Source organism: Chanodichthys erythropterus, chromosome 2, assembly GCF_024489055.1.
Source record: "Chanodichthys erythropterus isolate Z2021 chromosome 2, ASM2448905v1, whole genome shotgun sequence".
NCBI lineage: Eukaryota > Metazoa > Chordata > Actinopteri > Cypriniformes > Xenocyprididae > Chanodichthys > Chanodichthys erythropterus.
In genome coordinates, this window is record NC_090222.1 from 25,009,584 (window position 1) to 25,024,329 (window position 14,746).

The 14,746-nt window shown below is 37.0% G+C and overlaps 1 protein-coding gene across 1 annotated transcript in view; it reads left to right on the forward strand.

The window, feature by feature from the left end:
- The first annotated feature begins 4,438 nt into the window (after window positions 1–4,438).
- The window catches only part of me1 (malic enzyme 1, NADP(+)-dependent, cytosolic), a 111,317-nt gene continuing 101,009 nt past the window's right edge, over window positions 4,439–14,746 (forward strand). The window contains exon 1 of the mRNA XM_067406044.1: window positions 4,439–4,597. Within this exon, the coding sequence (XP_067262145.1) occupies window positions 4,469–4,597 (129 nt within the window). The 5' untranslated portion in view covers window positions 4,439–4,468. The remainder of the gene's footprint in view (window positions 4,598–14,746) is intronic.

Below are 14,746 nucleotides of genomic sequence, written 5' to 3' on the forward strand. Positions count from 1 at the left end.
GAGTAAAAGTAAAAATCTTTCTAATGTGTTTGAGCGTTTCCCTCTTTTGATGGAGCTCAGTGGGGTCTTCTATAAGAAACACCACACCATACAATATGTTTCATTGAGACAGTATGTTTATGTATGTGTCTAAAGCAGAACTAAACAACTGTGCATTGTTTTATTCCTAAGTGAACAGTGAGGCAAAAAATGACAACTTTAGCAAGACCGTTTTATGGCATTTTAAAGCCTTGTTCTTTCCAATTCCCACCTCTTCTGATTCAATTACTCTCTCGAGCTCCCTGAACCACCAACTGCTAAATCTTTTCACTTTGTTTCTAAATACAGTATTACTTTCTAGCACATACGCCATGTTTCTTTTGCAGTTCTAGCCTATTCCAAATTATTCATGCAATTTCCGTTATTAGCGCAGAGGGATCCTCTTACTCCCACTGTGGGTTCTCATTGAGAAACTCTCCACTGATACAGTTTGCATTGGCAGGTATATATCACAGCAGAGGGAGTATAATTTCCTCATTCCTGGAAATCTAGGTGTTTTGGTCCACACTATGTAAGTATGCGAGTGCGTGTGTTAATGTCATACATCACAGCTGCAGCAACACCAGGTGTTGGTTTTCAGGGGTTAGGGAGGAAGTTCAGCAATCCTCTGTAATCAAGAACATCCTTCAATGTCTTTTTATGGAGCTATGTAGATATTTCCCTCATCATGCTGATCTCTGGCCAGTGTTGTGGCTTTGATTCAGTGTTGCATTTAAGGACTCAGAGGACTCAAATAGCCTAAATCTGGAAATAGAGCATGTCATAGGAGGCTCTGGGAATTCCTGTATGGAATCACTAAACCTTATCATTGAATTGAACACCTTTGCAAATATAATTATACACAGCCGGAAGCAAGTCCTGTTATTATGAACCAGATAACACAGAGTATGCTCAGGTAATTGCATGTTTACCCCTGATGTTAAATACTATCTATATTGTTCTGAAAGTGCAAATAATAGCAATACTAGTTTGACAACGCATTCCTTATGCGTGAAGAAGTAGAAGAAGAAACATAAAGAAAAGAAGAAACTGAGGCTTTTTTTCTTTTTTCTGATAAACTGCTTGTGGTGTAAGGCTGCTGTCTTGGTAAATAAAGCTGTCCAGTATTATAGTAAGGTAATCTGAAAAGTACAGGTAATACAAAGTTTCAGACACTGTTTAGAAAATAGTACAAGCTAGAACAGGGAGAGATCAAGGAATAGTGAAGTTTTTTTTCTCAGCAGAGATGAGTTTTCAGCTGTTTCTTGAATATTGTAAGGAATTTGGCATTACGATTAGTGTTGGGAAGATCATTCCACCAACAAGGAACAGTGAATGAAAACATTCGGGAAAGTGAAATTCATGGTTTGAAATGTAACAATTCAGCAAAAGCCGTCCAAAAAAAAGCCTCTGTTTTAATATTGTATATATTTTGCACACTTGTTTCAATAGCATTCAACATATTCAATATTGTTTTAATTTTATTTCCTAACTTGTGTACTCAAGTTTATAGATTTTGGAATTGTGTAACACTTTCTGCAAAAAAATATTTTTAATTAATATATATATATATATATATATATATATATATATATATATATATATATATATATATATATATATATATATATATATATATATATATATATATGTATTTTATTGCCAATTGAAGTACATTTAGATATATATGTTGACATTTGAAAGTTTAAATAAATTGTATTTTCAATTTGAAAAAACTTTTTTCTCAAGTTGTGCTGTTTCCAAAGTATTTTGCATATATTTGTAATATATTTTATCCAGAATTTTCGTTTTTATAGGACTGCAAATATTTTGGGCTTATGATAAATTGCATTTGTAAGTAACCTTGGTTAAAAGTGTCCTCTAAATGGCGAAATATACATTTCCTTTCTGTACTGAATTACATGTTACATTTTTATTTGTAAAACTGCAGATGTTATTTAAGATATTATTCATTTACTACAGCCAACAGCTTCATCATATTGCCCTGGTGGTGTAGTGTGACATAAAAAAATGAACTGAATGTTCTCCTATCTGAGCCTCATTGTCCTCTTATCTGAGCCTCTGTATCACAGTCTTGCCCAATTTATCGCTCCATTTATAACTCTGTGCAACAAAATGTTTGGACAGCTAGTGTTTGTCTTTATGTGATCTAATTTATAAGGCCTATGATTCTCGGAAAAACCACCATTTTACAATATATTTAGTAGAATAAATATTTGATTTATTTTGCAAGCTAGGATTATATTTAGTGACATCATCTCAAACCTGGCACTGTCATGTCTGGTTTGCTCCCTGTTCTTGTAAATCATTTCCAGTCTATTTCTGACATGTTTAATCACCTCATACAGAGAAGAGCCTCTTGATATCACATTTATCTTATTTAAACAGACAGTTCTAGACATTATTCTATAATATTTTCTACATCTGCTTGTTTTAATATTTGCATTATATCATAAAATAAATATTAATAAATAAATATTATATAGTAATATTTGGTAATATATTATTTTTAACATATGACATTTTTGACCCAGGTATAAAATTAAATGGGTTAAAGTTAGCTTTGTTTTTCAGGGTTAAAATAAGGAAGGACATGAAAAAGTCTGAATGAATGAAACTGCGTAACTGATAAAAACTGATAAAAGCCGAACGCTAGTTATTATAGATTTATAAAGTTTTAAATATGCATATTTGTCTTACAAAAAAACATCACTTCACTTTATTAACCCCCCCTAGAGCCGTGTGGATTAATTTATGATCCATCTATGGATGGATACACTTTTTTTTGGCTTCAAAATCGGCCCCCCCATTCACTGACATTATATATTTTTAAATATATCTCTGATTGTGTTCGTCTGAAAGAAGAAAGTCATATACTTGGATGACTTGAAGGTGAGTAAATCATGGGGTAAATTTCATTTTTGGGTGAACTATCCCTTTAACTTCACTATCTCCCACATTTAGCCTGTGCAAAGTCAAGATAATGTGACATGGGCCTGGGGCTAAAAGGAATGCACTTGAGCAAGCTGCCCTTGAGTCACACTTCATACAGGGAAGTGCCTGAAGGTCACAGAATATGCATTAGCTTCCATAATGAGCCAGTTCCTTAATGCCACGCCATTATTTTTCTTTCTCTAGTATCTAGAAAAGAGCTTAAATTCCACTGCAAATTAACATCACAGACAGGTTTACTATCTATATATTTGTTCATATGGGAACAGTAATGGTATGCACAAGTAATTTCAACATTTTTGCCCCCGGCATGTAGTGTTGGATCAGGGCCAAATGCCCTGGGCTTTCCAAAGCAGTCACAGTGACTAAGCGTCTTTGTAAGAGGACCCTAACTGCTAAGTCTGTAAGAATGCACATGCCAGCATACTGTACGAACCAGATATCTTGTACACTTGTGAACACACATACACACACAGGCCAGGGTTCAGCCAGAGCACTGCTCTCAGACATGCTCATTTGTGAAACATGATCTTTCTTATCATTACGAGACAGTTCAGCTAATTCAATAGCCTTGTGCAATGTAAGGTGAGTGAGGTAATGCTCAGAGTAACACAAAGTCACTCACATACACTATCTTAATTTATAGTTCTATAGTCCATATGGGAACAAAAAGCTTTGTATTCAAAAATCTGATGAGAGGAGAATTCAGGCACAGCTGCAATAAAGTATTTTTTTCTGGTGCAATATGCATCAGGCAATCTAAGGACAAGACTCCCTTTTACCTAGTCGTTCTATTGCAGTGTCTTACTCAGCAATTTTGCATTATTCAAAGCCAAATTACCTCACTCAGAGCAACTTGCACAATGACATCTGGGTTGTGAATTTGCAACCTTGCTCATCACCTGACACCACACCACACACCAGTTTGTTTGTATTTTTTTCGTAAATCAATATACAAATTGTTGATTAGGATTAAATTTATATATCAGAAATAAATTGTTAGATATAGACCATGGATAGATGGATAGCAGTTTTTCTCAGGTTGGGTTTTAGGTCACATACATTTAAAACTTGGCAGTAGATTAAACATTTGTTATTGGCAAGGCAACCGTTCATTTAATATAGGTCGACAATTTGTGGAGCACTGGGGCATTGTCACATTAAACCTGCCTTTTATATGATATTCTGTAAAGTAAAAAAAAGTCATGAACTATATTCTACTGTGGTTTTACTGTGTAAGTTTTTTCTCGTTTTTTTTCTGTTCCAACAATGTAAAAGTTAAACAACGCGTGAGAATATTACGTAAATCCTACAATGTTCTGACTCAGATAAGATTTCCAAGGCTATTATCGACTTTTACAGCTAATATTGGCGATAACGGCAAACACGCAACCGCTGTTGACACTCTCGCTGTCTTCCTGTCTGTGATGCAGCGCGTGCACTTGTTGAGTTCAGCGCTATTTAAAGGGGAAGCAACATGGCACACGCTTTAGTCAAACAAGAATCTGTCGATTGGGAGATGCAGAAGTCAGCAGACCAAACCAAGACCTTTGTTTACACCAAGAAGAGGGGGTATGATGTTACACGCAACCCCCACCTGAATAAGGTAAACTAAATGAGTTGTTTTAATAACTTTTTGACGTTTTCCCCCCTCTAAATAACATTTTGTGTTGACGGTTTCCTAATACGACAGTAGAGCAGTGGATATCAGTTTCAAGAGGAACTATATTTAGACTTAAAGGGCCACATGCTCGCTTTGTTCGCGGTTGCTGCTTGTGTTTAAAGCAAGTCCGTTTGTAGTTTACAGGTAATGTTGAACTCACGATGGCCATGATGTGCCACCTTCAGGATCAGTGCAACGAAGTTTTCTTTTAACGTTTATAATCTACATTTACAGTTTTAATCCGTACGAATCCGAATATTTCGCTAAACAATATAAAGAATAATATAAGACCCATAAACCTTATTTTAATAATCTTTTGGTAAGATCAACAGCAGCCTCTGTCCAAGGTGCTGACCAGTGGTTGCTATGGCATCACCTCAAGAAATCGCACCGGATGCGACCGTGATGCTGCAGAGCTAAAATATTTACTTTGTTTGCTTGTATGTTCGTGCTATGTATCATGCATTTATTGAGTTAAAAACTAAAAAATTTTATATGAACATGGTTATAATCACATTTTCTAATGCAAGTTCTTAAGTCCTAGTTCAGTGGTAACTTGTGTAGCCTACAGCCTTCTTTTTTTTTTTTTAATAAAAAAAAAATGCTTAAGGAAACAAATTCTAGTGATTGAAATAACTGCACTTTTTTCATTCTGACCTTGAATGTAAACATTATTGACCTTGAGCAATCGATTGTTTGTTTTTTGTTTAGTTTTTTTCTGTTTAGCTTCTTCTCTTTATTTAGTGTGATGACATTCAAACCTCCTAAAACAACATTAAAAAAAAAGAACAAACAAGAGCCTGGCATGATTCCCTATGTTTTTAATTTTTAATCTGCTACCATACTACCAATTGATTGAGAAAACAGTTAAAGGGATAGATCAATGTTTGCCCTTTGGAATTTATTTTCTGGGCTTTTTTTTTTTTTTTTTTTTTCAGGCATATAACAAAACAAAGAGCATCATCCATTATGTGAAATACTACAAATGAATCCAGTAACTGAAATTGGAAAAGTTATTGCTGTTACCTTAAAATCAAATTATAGTTCTTGTAAATAATGCAGATGATATCATAACACATCAAGAATAAATGCTCTATTAGAATATATTTTTGGCTAGTAATCACATTATTTAGCCATCTGTCTGCCATAGTAGACTGAAATGTCTGTTTTAATAATTTGGATTTTTTTTTTTTTTTCACATTCAGAGAAGAGTTTTCAAAAACTCTTTATATTAGCCTCACATTTAAAGGGTTAGTTCACCCAAAAATGAAAATTCTGTCATTTATTACTAACCCTCATGTCGTTTCACACCCGTAAGACCTTCGTTCATCTTCAGAACACAAATTAACATATTTTTGTTTAAATCCGATGGCTCCGTGAGGCCTACATAGCCAGCAATGACATTTCCTCTCTCAAGATCCATAAAGGTACTAAAAACACATCTAAATCAGTTCATGTGAGTACAGTGGTTCAATATTAATATTTTAAAGCGACAAGAATATTTTTTGTGCAGCAAAAAACAAAACAAAATAACTTATATAGTGATGGTTGATTTCAAAACACTGCTTCATTAAGCTTCAGACTGTTATGAATCTTTTGTGTTGAATCAGCGGTTCGGAGCACCAAAGTCAAGTGATTTCAGCAGTTTGGTGATTTGACACGCGATCCAAATCATGATTAGACACATTATTTTCATAACACTCTGAAGCTTAATGAAGCAGTGTTTTGAAATCGGCCATTACTATATAAGTCGTTATTTAGTTTTTATGGTGCACCAAAAATATTCTCGTCGCTTTGTAATATTAATATTGCACCACATGAACTGATTTAAATATGTTTTTAATATATTAATGGGTCTTGAGAGAGGAAATGTCATTGCTGGCTATGCAGGCCACACCGAGCCATCGGATTTCAACAAAAATATGTTCATTTGTGCTCCGAAGATGAACGAAGATCTTACGGGTGTGGAACGGCATGAGGGTGAGTAATAAATGACATTATTTTCATTTTTGGGTGAACTAACCCTTTAACAAAACTTGCCTCTGAGACAGTGAATACAGATTTTTCTGCTACAGGTCGCTAGTATGCTTGCACTGCAGAGGCACTAAACACATTTGAATGTTATAAAATATGGGGACATTTTTTCACTTCAAAGGGGCTACATGTAGAATTCAGAAACCATTGTTATTAGCATACGTAAAGTAAAAGAGACTGAACGTGATTCAAGGTCCTGATGTAGTTACGGCAAAGTTTTTTTTTTCATTTTTCACTTAGAATTAAAACGAATTTGCAGAGATATAAAGTTAACAAAGGTCCAGATGCTGTCCACGATGCTGAGAGCGACGTTTAGATGAATGTACTGCACACTTTTCTCTCAACAACTAAACACAACAAAAATGACTCCTGTGGGAAAGTACCAGTTAAGAAAGCATTTGATCATAGCGATGTGGATGTGTTTGCACAAGCTCTGCAATTCATCAGCATCATCATGTCGACAGACGAGGTAATTAAAACTACATGATAGTTTGATTATATTATATTTGAGACTACAGACTGCAGAGTGTGAGACTAGTTAATCATTTTCTTTGCTTGGCACATTGATATTACAGTATGGCTGCTTAGGCATTATCCTGTAAATTATATAAGCATTCATTTAATGTGTTACTGAACAGAAGAGAGTCTCTGGGGAGCGCACGTAAACGTCATGATATCCTTTTGATTTTCCCGACAAAAACGTGTCCTTCTCATAAAAATCTCTCCACAGGCTTTCATAGACAATCTAGGAAGTGAGGAAATCTCTTTTTTTTAAAGTTTGTTACAAGCTGTTCACACATTGGCTATTAAAAAGCGATTGATACATGCAAATTCTTGCATTATATAGCCCATTTAAAGGGATAGTTCACCCAAAAATGAAATTTCTGTCATCATTTGCTCATCCTCAAGTTGTTCCAAACCTGTATAAATGTAATTGTTCTGCTGTACACAAAGGAAGATATTTGGGTAGAATGTTTGTAACCAAGCAGATCTCGCGCCCGCATTTTTGCCCCAACCCCTGGGTAATTTTATAGCAATATACTTTTATTATATATACAAGTGCTGGTCATATAATTAGAATATCATCAAAAAGTTGATTTATTTCATTAATTCCATTCAAAAAGTGAAATTTGTATATTATATTCATTCGTTATACACAGACTGATATATTTCAAATGTTTATTTCTTTTAATTTTGATGATTATAACCCAAATTCAGTATCTCAGAAAATTAGAATATTGTGCAAAGGTTCAATATTAAGACACCTGGTGCCACACTCTAATCAGCTAATTAACTCAAAACACATGAAAAGGCCTTTAAATGGTCTCTCAGTCTAGTTCTGTAGGCTACACAATCATGGGGAAGACTGCTGACTTGACAGTTGTCCAAAAGACGACCATTGACACCTTGCACAAGGAGGGCAAGACACAAAAGGTCATTGCAAAAGAGGCTGGCTGTTCACAGAGCTCTGTGTCCAAGCACATTAATAGAGAGGCGAAGGGAAGGAAAAGATGTGGTAGAAAAAAAGTGTACAAGCAATAAGGATAACCGCACTCTGGAGAGGATTGGGAAACAAAACCCATTCAAAAATGTGGGGGAGATTCACAAAGAGTGGACTGCAGTTGGAGTCAGTGCTTCAAGAACCACTACGCACAGACGTATGCAAGACATGGGTTTCAGCTGTCGCATTCCTTGTGTCAAGCCACTCTTGAACAACAGACAGCGTCAGAAGCGTCTAAAGACAAAAAGGACTGGACTGCTGCTGAGTGGTCCAAAGTTATGTTCTCTGATCAAAGTAAATTTTGCATTTCCTTTGGAAATCAGGGTCCCAGAGTCTGGAGGAAGAGAGGAGAGGTACACAATCCACGTTGCTTGAGGTCCATTGTAAAGTTTCCACAGTCAGTGATGGTTTGGGGTGCCATGTCATCTACTGGTGTTGGTCCACTGTGTTTTCTGAGGTCCAAGGTCAAGGAAGTTTTAGAGCATTTCATGCTTCCTGCTGCTGACCAACTTTTTGGAGATGCAGATTTCATTTTCCAACAGGACTTGGCAACTGCACACAGTGCCAAAGCTACCAGTACCTGGTTTAAGGACCATGGTATCCCCGTTCTTAATTTGCCAGCAAACTCGCCTGACCTTAACCCCATAGAAAATCTATGGGGTATTGTGAAGAGGAAGATGCGATATGCCAGACCCAACAATGCAGAAGAGCTGAAGGCCACTATCAGAGCAACCTGGGCTCTCATAACACCTGAGCAGTGCCAAAGACTGATCAACTCCATGCCACGCCGCATTGCTGCAGTAATTCAGGCAAAAGGAGCCCCAACTAAGTATTGAGTGCTGTACATGCTCATACTTTTCATGTTCATACTTTTCAGTTGGCCAAGATTTCTAAAAATCCTTTCTTTGTATTGGTCTTAAGTAATATTCAAATTTTCTGAGATACTGATTTTGGGATTTTCCTTAATTGTCAGTTATAATCATCAAAATTAAAAGAAATAAACATTTGAAATATATCAGTCTGTGTGCAATGAATGAATATAATATACAAGTTTCACTTTTTGAATGGAAATAGTGAAATAAATAAACTTTTTGATGATATTCTAATTATATGACCAGCACCTGTGTATATATATATATATACTTTACTTTTTATCTCATTTACATAATACTTTATTCATTTATTTACTATCTCCTTTGCAGTTATATTTATTATAGTTTATCTGTCACTGTTTGATCCTCAATTGTATCTTACTGTCCCTGACCTTTGGTTAATTTCTCTTTGGACTTTTCCAGTCTTCTGCTGCGTGTGCTTGCACTCTGCTCTTTTGTTTTCATTAAACAGTCAGTTTCCCGTGCTGAAATGAAGGACCATAGTCTGATCAAACGTCATGTCTTTTGGCACTCTGCCACAGGTCAGGTACTGATGACAACACAGCACGCTGCCTGTCGTTAAGGTTAATGACTTATAATCTGCACAAGAGATGCCCCAGAATGAGGTCATATTTTCAAACCAGGTGCACACTACCAGAAAGTTCTGAAAGGTGTCTTTATGTATACATGAATGCATAGGGTTGGTTGAGCTATGAAGATCACGGGTCTGTGTGTTGTCTTTTTTTAGTGCACACTCATTTCACAGTCATTTCAGCTATGTTGACCCTGGCTAAAAAATAACATTTTCATAGGCCTATAAATGATGCAAAGGCACTCTTTAATCAGAACTGGCTATTGAAGTAAGACATTTCCAGTGACCCACTCATTATAGAGGTCATGATGCTGTTTTTCAAGAATATAGGCTGTGTTTTTACATCATGTTAATCTGAAAAGGTCTTTCTGTAACTGTGAGATGTTAAATATTTATACCTGATATATTGAGTTCAAAAGCTACTTACTGCAAAATAAAATAAACTAAGGATTGGCGTGTTGCTCAGGGGCATGTTGGGGGCACAGTGTCGATTTCAACTGATTTTCAGTTGATGTGCCATTTTGTTCAGCCAGCTAAATTCACTTTAGATAAACTTATGATCGCATACAGTATGATTTCGAAGTAAAGTGCCCAAAGATGTTTTTTGTTTTTTAAAGGATTAGTTCACCAGGAAAAGGGACAATGGACAGTAATAAAGTACAATCTGAAAGGAATAGTTGACTTCAGAATGAAAATTTCCTGATAATTTACTCACCCCCATGTCATCCAAGGCAAGATGTTTATGTCTTTCTTTCTTCAGTCGAAAAGAAATAAAGGTTTTTGAGAAAAGCATTCCAAGATTTTTCTCCATATAGTGGACTTCAACAGAGTTCAACGGGTTGAAGGTCCAAGTTGCTGCTTCAACGCAGCTTCAAAGGGCTCTACACGAACCCAGCTGAGGAATAAGGGTCTTATCTAGCTAAACAATCGATCATTTTCTATAAAAAATAAATATATACTTTTTAAACACAATTGCTTGTCTTGCACTAGCTCTGCGATGCACCATGCATTACATAATCACGTTGGAAAGGTTATGCGTTACATGGGTGGACTACCACTGTAGGAAAAACTCATGCAATTTGGACCTTCAACCCGTTGAAGTCTGTTGAAGTCCGCTATATGGAGAAAAATCCTGGAATGTTTTCCTCAAAAACCTTAATTTCTTTTCGACTGAAGAAAGAAAGACAAACATCTTGGGTGAAGTGGGGGTGAGTAAATTAACAGGAAGTTTTAATTCTGAAGTGAACTAATCCTTCAAGGTGTCACTTTATTAATGTCCATTGTCCCTTTTCCTGGTATCAATAAATAAATAAATAAATCTTGGATTAATTGCTCTCATTAATGCAGCTCCTGTGCCTGTGGTGCTGGAAGTTGCCAGACTGGTGCCACAACTTAAAGCTCATGTGGTGCTTTGGGGTGTGAGAGCAATTCTAACGCTTTCATGTTTTTATGACGTGGCTTTCCAGTTCCACCCACGTTGCTTACTCTAATGAGAAAAATTCAGTGTTATTGTCTTGTTTTATAGACAGAGACATGATTTAATGAGATTAATTAAAAGAGAGGCCTTGGGGTTTTCTGTCTTTGCAGGCGTCAGGAAAATTGTGTGAAAGGTGAAAGGAAGGAAAGAGGATTACATAAACTTAAGAATGAACCTCCAGCACAAAAGACTGTGTGTGATTGATATCATAATTAGCACAGCAATTAGCAAGCAGCATGTCATATTCAGGGCCGAGGTCCATTCAGAGCTAAATTGAGAATGGATGCAGGATGTGTGGGACTATATTTACAAGTGAATATCACTAGGGCGTTTACTACTAGTTTACTACTTTTGTCTGTCAGCTCCTAGTTCTGTTAGTCAAATATGTGTTATTTGGGACAATAAAAAGAGGAATGTGTGTATTAGCTTGCTTGTAAACTCTGAATCTCTGTTTATTTAATTTAAGACTCTCATGCATCATTAATGATCTGCAATCTAACAAACCTTTGGTGCTGTTTGTCCCAGGTATGTGGGACAATTTATCCGGGTCACGGCACCAACGTGACTGTGTGTGTTTGTGTGTGGATGGATTAACGCTGAGAGCAGGTGGACGGACACTCCATGTCTATTTTACTGTGCCTGGGATAGACAGGACCAAAGGCTGGTTAGATTGCAAATCATTGATGATGCATGAGAGTCTTGTCTTAAACAAACACTCTACTTTTTTTTGAAAATAGGCTCATTTTCCAACTCCCCTAGAGTTAAACAGTTGAGTTTTACCGTTTTCGAATCCATTCAGCCAATCTCTGGGTCTGGTGGTATCACTTTTAGCATAGTTCATTGAATCTGATTAGACCGTTAGCATCTCGCTCAAAAATGACCAAAGAGTTTAGATATTTTTCCTATTTAAAACTTGACTCTTCTGTAGTTACATTGTGTTCTAAAACCGATCGTGTTCTAAATACTTTCATTCTGGCGTAATAATCAAGGAACTTTGCTGCCGTACCATGGGTGCAGCAGGCGCAATGATATTCACAACTTTTCATTTTCCATCGGTCTTAGTACATGATGTAACTACAGAAGTGCCAAGTTTTAAATAGGAAAAATATTGAAACTCTTTGGTCATTTTTGAGCGAGATGCTAACGGCCTGAATTGAAATCAAATTTTGGAGCAGTTTGGTTGAAGTGAGAAAGCAATCCGACCCAACGGACCAACAAACTAAGATCCAAATACAAAGTTCTGGCATGAAACTCTAATGGGCAGGCTAATAGGTCCTTTAACTGAACCTGCTAATAACCACATCATTATCTATAGGTCACAGATGATTGGTTCCAGCTGTATTAGTAGCCCAATGAGCTGCGTGCTTAATCTTTAAATACATGAGTTAGCATTTTGCTTAGCAGCGCAGCATGCTTCAGAAACCCTCCACCTTCCCCAGCTCCACCTGTATAGATCTGCTACGGGTGATTCATGTACGCTATACTGTACAGCAGCAGCATGTCTTACTTGCTCACAGCAGCGTGTTGTGTATGTATTGCCAGTAGCAAGTCCCGTCTTGCTCTGCAGCAACAATAATCAACAGCAGCAGCAGCAGCAGCAGCAGCAATAAAGCAGCAGCAGCAATAAAGCAGCAGCAGCGTAGCAGATCCAAGAACAAACATATCTACATTGTCATACCCATTACTATACCAAACACTCCAAGAGTTGTCATGACAGAACTATCTATATAACTATATGTTTTATATAACGCAGCAGTTTTTGTGACTGAAAACCAAAGAGCACCTTTTCATCTGAGTAATTGCTATATATAATTAAGTATATATAGTTTTAAATATAGTTAAACATATAACTTATCAGTCAGAGCAGGAATCCAGGCTACATTTTGTATAAGTGTTTGCTTGTGCAATGACAGCTACAATAAGCCCATGGAGTGAACTTGTCATTCCAGTTTGATGGATGACAGAGGAGCATAAACAGATGAATTCAGACCAATAAGAGGATGGTTTTACTCGCATGTGATTTGCATAAACAAATTTTGGTATGCTTTGAAACGAGAGAATAAAGAACCGAGAACCAAGAAGAAAATGCAGCATTGTAATAAATTAAGGAAATGACCCCTGAGAGGAGCTGTGCGAAGCTGTACACTCGGTACTCTGTGGTTCTCCAGTGGCGCATTGTTGCCTTCCCATGGGTCCAGCGATCACAGGGCTTGAGTGTTCTCACTTTTTCTCACTCTTAGCTGCAGAGAAGCATAGGACAACATGCTAATTGATGCTGTGGGACTGAAAATGTAGAGGCCTCACGTCCGCAAGCTGGAGTTTACCTAGCGCCCCTCCCCGGTATCCCCTCTGACCTCCTCCCTTCTCAACAGCCCTTCCCTGTGTCTGCCTGAAGTGCAGGCAGGATATTATCCTTGTGTTTGTGGGAAGCTTTGCACAGTAAGAGACGAGAGTGAGGAGAAAGAGGTCTCTGTGGAGCAAAGGAGAGAAAGAGGGAGCTGCCCTGCTCTCTACAGACCTCCTCTGTGTCTCTGCTTTATCTCTCATTAATGACCGCCTGTGTGAATCGAGGCCAACAGCACTAGCCTCTGGCTTCACGCCATGCCAGAGACCGAAAACGCAAACAACACAGCACAAAACTCTCCTAGCATCCAAGCCGAGATCCTGTTTCACATGGGGAAATGTGCTTTTAGGAGCACAGGTGACTAACAGATGCCCATTCAACTTGCTTTTGAAAACAAGAGCTCAGTTGGAAATGTGGCACCTTCTGGGTTGAGTTTTGGAGACTATAAGGCCCCCTTGTGGTTGTTATTTGTGCCAGTTGCCTCAAAGTGGCACTGAGCAATTGTTACAGGGAAAGAGCTATTTGGGGAAATGTATGACCATAACTGATGACCATAAAATAAAAATGGTTTTGGCTGCCATGTACAATAGTGTAGTTCCAGCATCTACCAGCAGGGGCTAAATGGACCAGACTAACCAAAGCATTGACCCCATTGGTTAATGATCTTGCTATCATCAATCCAGAGTAGGATTGGCTGTGGCATTCTCATGACAACAATCTTCTTTGCAGTTGTGGAAGGAATTGTCTAAATTGGACAATTGTGTCCTATTTTAAACCTGCTGTCTTACATCTTCCTCCCCCCCACACATACTTGTCTTGTTCTGTCACAGATATGGTGTGTTTAATCTCAAAGGGGGTTGAGGTTTTCCATAAGATGCATTGTTTTGCATTTAAATGAAAGCATATATAGGTGAGGTAAATAAAATAAGCAAAAAGCCAAAGGCTGTCAACCAAGCACTGAGCTTTTTATTTCTTCACTATAAAGTAAAGAAAGGCCATATTTTGGTAGTGCAGTAGCAATGTTCAAATTGAATGCTCTTTTTCCCTTGAAGGTTAAGAGTGAAAGGTTTGAATCTTGCTTGATTCTGATATTTTGACTTTTTTTTTTTTTTTTTTTTTTTAATGAACCAGATAAAATAGCTTCTGTTTGTTGGTATATATCACTTATTTAGTTGCACAATTTGTCAAAATTCCATTGCCTGCATGAATCAATTTAAATTTATAAAATGTAAGCTTTCTTAGCTATTGGTATTGGGAGAAAATGAATAATTT